This window comes from Penaeus vannamei, chromosome 38, assembly GCF_042767895.1.
Source record: "Penaeus vannamei isolate JL-2024 chromosome 38, ASM4276789v1, whole genome shotgun sequence".
NCBI classification, from domain to species: domain Eukaryota; kingdom Metazoa; phylum Arthropoda; class Malacostraca; order Decapoda; family Penaeidae; genus Penaeus; species Penaeus vannamei.
Window position 1 is genome coordinate 24,511,425 of NC_091586.1, and position 2,500 is coordinate 24,513,924.

A 2,500-nucleotide genomic window follows, 5' to 3' on the forward strand; every position below is an offset into this window, starting at 1 on the left:
GCCCCCACGGTCGCGCCCGCCCTCAGCCACCAACTCCTCCTGCAGGCCCTGGGGCGCCCCCAGCCCACGACGCCCGCCCCCGCCCCCACCCCGAGCCCCCCCGCCTCCGGGGGCCTTGGCGCCACGCTCACCAGCTTCCTGTCGCGGCTGGTGGGCGGCAGCACGGAGCAGCCGGCGGCTCCGCAGGTGGCGGCGGCGGCACCTAAGCCCGCGGCGCCCCTCACGCCCCAGCAGGAGTACATCCAGCTGGTCCTGCGGCAGCAGAAGCGCCACGCCGCGGAGAACGTGTTCGGCGACGTGGTGATCCCTCTGCCGAAGCCCATCCACCACCGCGCGCCGCCGCCGGCCGCCGCGGCGCCCGTGAAGCGCGAGGCGGTGCCCAGCGGCGCCCAGGCGAAGGCGGCGGCGGAGGAGGAGGAGGAGGAGGGGCCGGCGCCGCTGCTGGCCGGCCTGTCCCCGCGCGTCCTCGACACGCTGCGCCACCAGCTGCAGGACGTGCCGCACTTCGTGCCGCCCGCCCTCCGCCGTGCCGCAGCCCCCTCGCCGCAGCCCGCCGCGGACGCCAGGGCGGACGACGTCCCCGAGAACGAGGTCCAGAGGCTGGCGACGTCGCCCTTGGAGTCGCTCGCCTCGTACGCCTCCTCCTTCGTCCCCTCCCCCACCCCCGCCCCCTCCTCCCCCTCCTCTGTCCCGCAGCTGCTCTCCAAACTCCCCTCAGAATCCCTGCGGAAGCTTCTCCTGCAGGCGCTGCAGAAGAAGAGCAGCGCCTCCGCCCCCGACCCGCCGGCCGTCCGCGCCCCCCGCATTCCCGACAAACCCCAGGACCGCAGCTCGTACGCCGAACTGCCCGACTACAGCAGCCTCGGCGGGGGCTACGGGGGCGGCGAAGGCTACGGGGGCGGCGACGAGAACCCGCTCTTCGACGTGTACTTCCTGGCCGACGCCACGTCCCTCTACAAGATCGGCGACACCAACCTCTCCCTCAAGACGCCCAAGATCGGCAGCCCCAAGAACTTCGTGGACACGCGCCACCCCTACGGCTACCACTACGACTACCACCACCATGGCCACCACCAGCAGAGCTACGGCCACCACCAACCGAGCTACGGCTACCCTGCCACCTACGGCTACCACTAGGGCTACAGCAGCGTGGTGCTTCAGGGAGGTCAAGAGCCATTTATTTATTCCAATAGATTTTAGGGGGAAAAAATATATATATACATATAAAATCTAGGCTGGTTACTAGATTACTCTTTCCATGTATACTTGCATTGTATAGTTTCTTAATAAAATATTTCAAAATGGGAACTGCTTTTGAATTCGTAAGAACAACAGACAAACATATCGCTGTCAAAATTGTTGCTCCACCCTGCTCCAGGAATCATAAGTAGCAGTACTGATATCACACTACTAGTCCTGCCATAATAATTATCAGAGTAATAGTAACCAAAAAACACAAGAGTTGTACTAAAAGCTGAGCTCTTTCATCATTCTCATTATAATAACAACAATAAAAACAACAGCTACAGCAACAAGGGCAAAAAAAAAAAAAAAAAAAAATCAGAACAAAGAAAAGGTAAATACTAACCTTTGAAAGACATTTGGTTCTTGTAGAAAAAGAATTACCATCAAAACTGCCAATAATTTCAACTGAACCCCAAACATCTGAGGAAGAAAAAGATGTCATATTATCTACTGAGTAAAACAAAACAAAAAACAGTGATACCTAAAACTGAAAAAAAAAAAAAAAAAATCAAGAACCATCGTAAGAACTGAAAAAGGTAAAACAGGAATATTAAAAACTATATCAGTGATGATAAAGACAATGACTCCCCTAATGCAGGAATCATTGGTTATCCTCGGCACTTGGTATACTTTTTTCTTGGTAGGTCTTAATAGCACTGATATATGTGGGTTAATAATTTGGTCTCTTCTCATATCTTTGGCATTATGATCTTTCCAAATTTAAGACTAACATTATAGGTAGCATATATCAATCATTCTAATATCTTTATTGGTTATTATATAAAATACCACCTGGAAAACTTTTTAACTGTTAGAGGAAACAAAAGCAAGAACAAAATAAAAAAGGGAAAAATGAAAATAGATGCAAAATAAAGAGAAATGGAGACAGATACATAGGGAAAAGCATACTGATTACAACTTTATTAATAAGGTAGACTTCTTAAAAATCTAACATATCCATCAATTCTAAAAAGGACTTGTATGGGTGTTTTTAACAAAAAATAAATACTTTTAATGAGTTTTATGGTCAGCACACACACAACCACCTAAATTAGTCTTGAAGGCTGAGGAGAGTTTAACATAGACTAAGCAAAGTATTAGAAAAATAAAACTTAAGTTCAAAATTTCCTTTGAAATATGGGAAAGTATATACCTTATCAAGTATCCTGTATATGCTACTAGTACACAATTATTTTATCTAATTTCTGTGGTCTTAACATTTCTATAAATAGCAACTATTTTTCTTTCAAGTCCT

At 50.0% G+C, this 2,500-nt stretch overlaps 2 protein-coding genes across 3 annotated transcripts in view; one reads left to right on the forward strand and one right to left on the reverse strand.

The window, feature by feature from the left end:
• The window catches only part of LOC138859784 (nascent polypeptide-associated complex subunit alpha, muscle-specific form-like), a 6,925-nt gene extending 5,617 nt beyond the window's left edge, over positions 1-1,308 (forward strand). Inside the window, exon 2 of the mRNA XM_070115974.1 lies at positions 1-1,308. This exon is cut by the window's left edge and continues 1,680 nt beyond it. Within this exon, the coding sequence (XP_069972075.1) occupies positions 1-1,137 (1,137 nt within the window). The 3' untranslated portion in view covers positions 1,138-1,308.
• The window catches only part of LOC113810171 (uncharacterized), a 53,511-nt gene that overhangs the window by 50,169 nt on the left and 842 nt on the right, over positions 1-2,500 (reverse strand). For both annotated transcript variants that reach the window (XM_070115911.1, XM_070115912.1), the window contains exon 2: positions 1,589-1,665. In XM_070115911.1, coding sequence (XP_069972012.1) covers positions 1,589-1,665 — 77 coding nt within the window. The remainder of the gene's footprint in view (positions 1-1,588; positions 1,666-2,500) is intronic.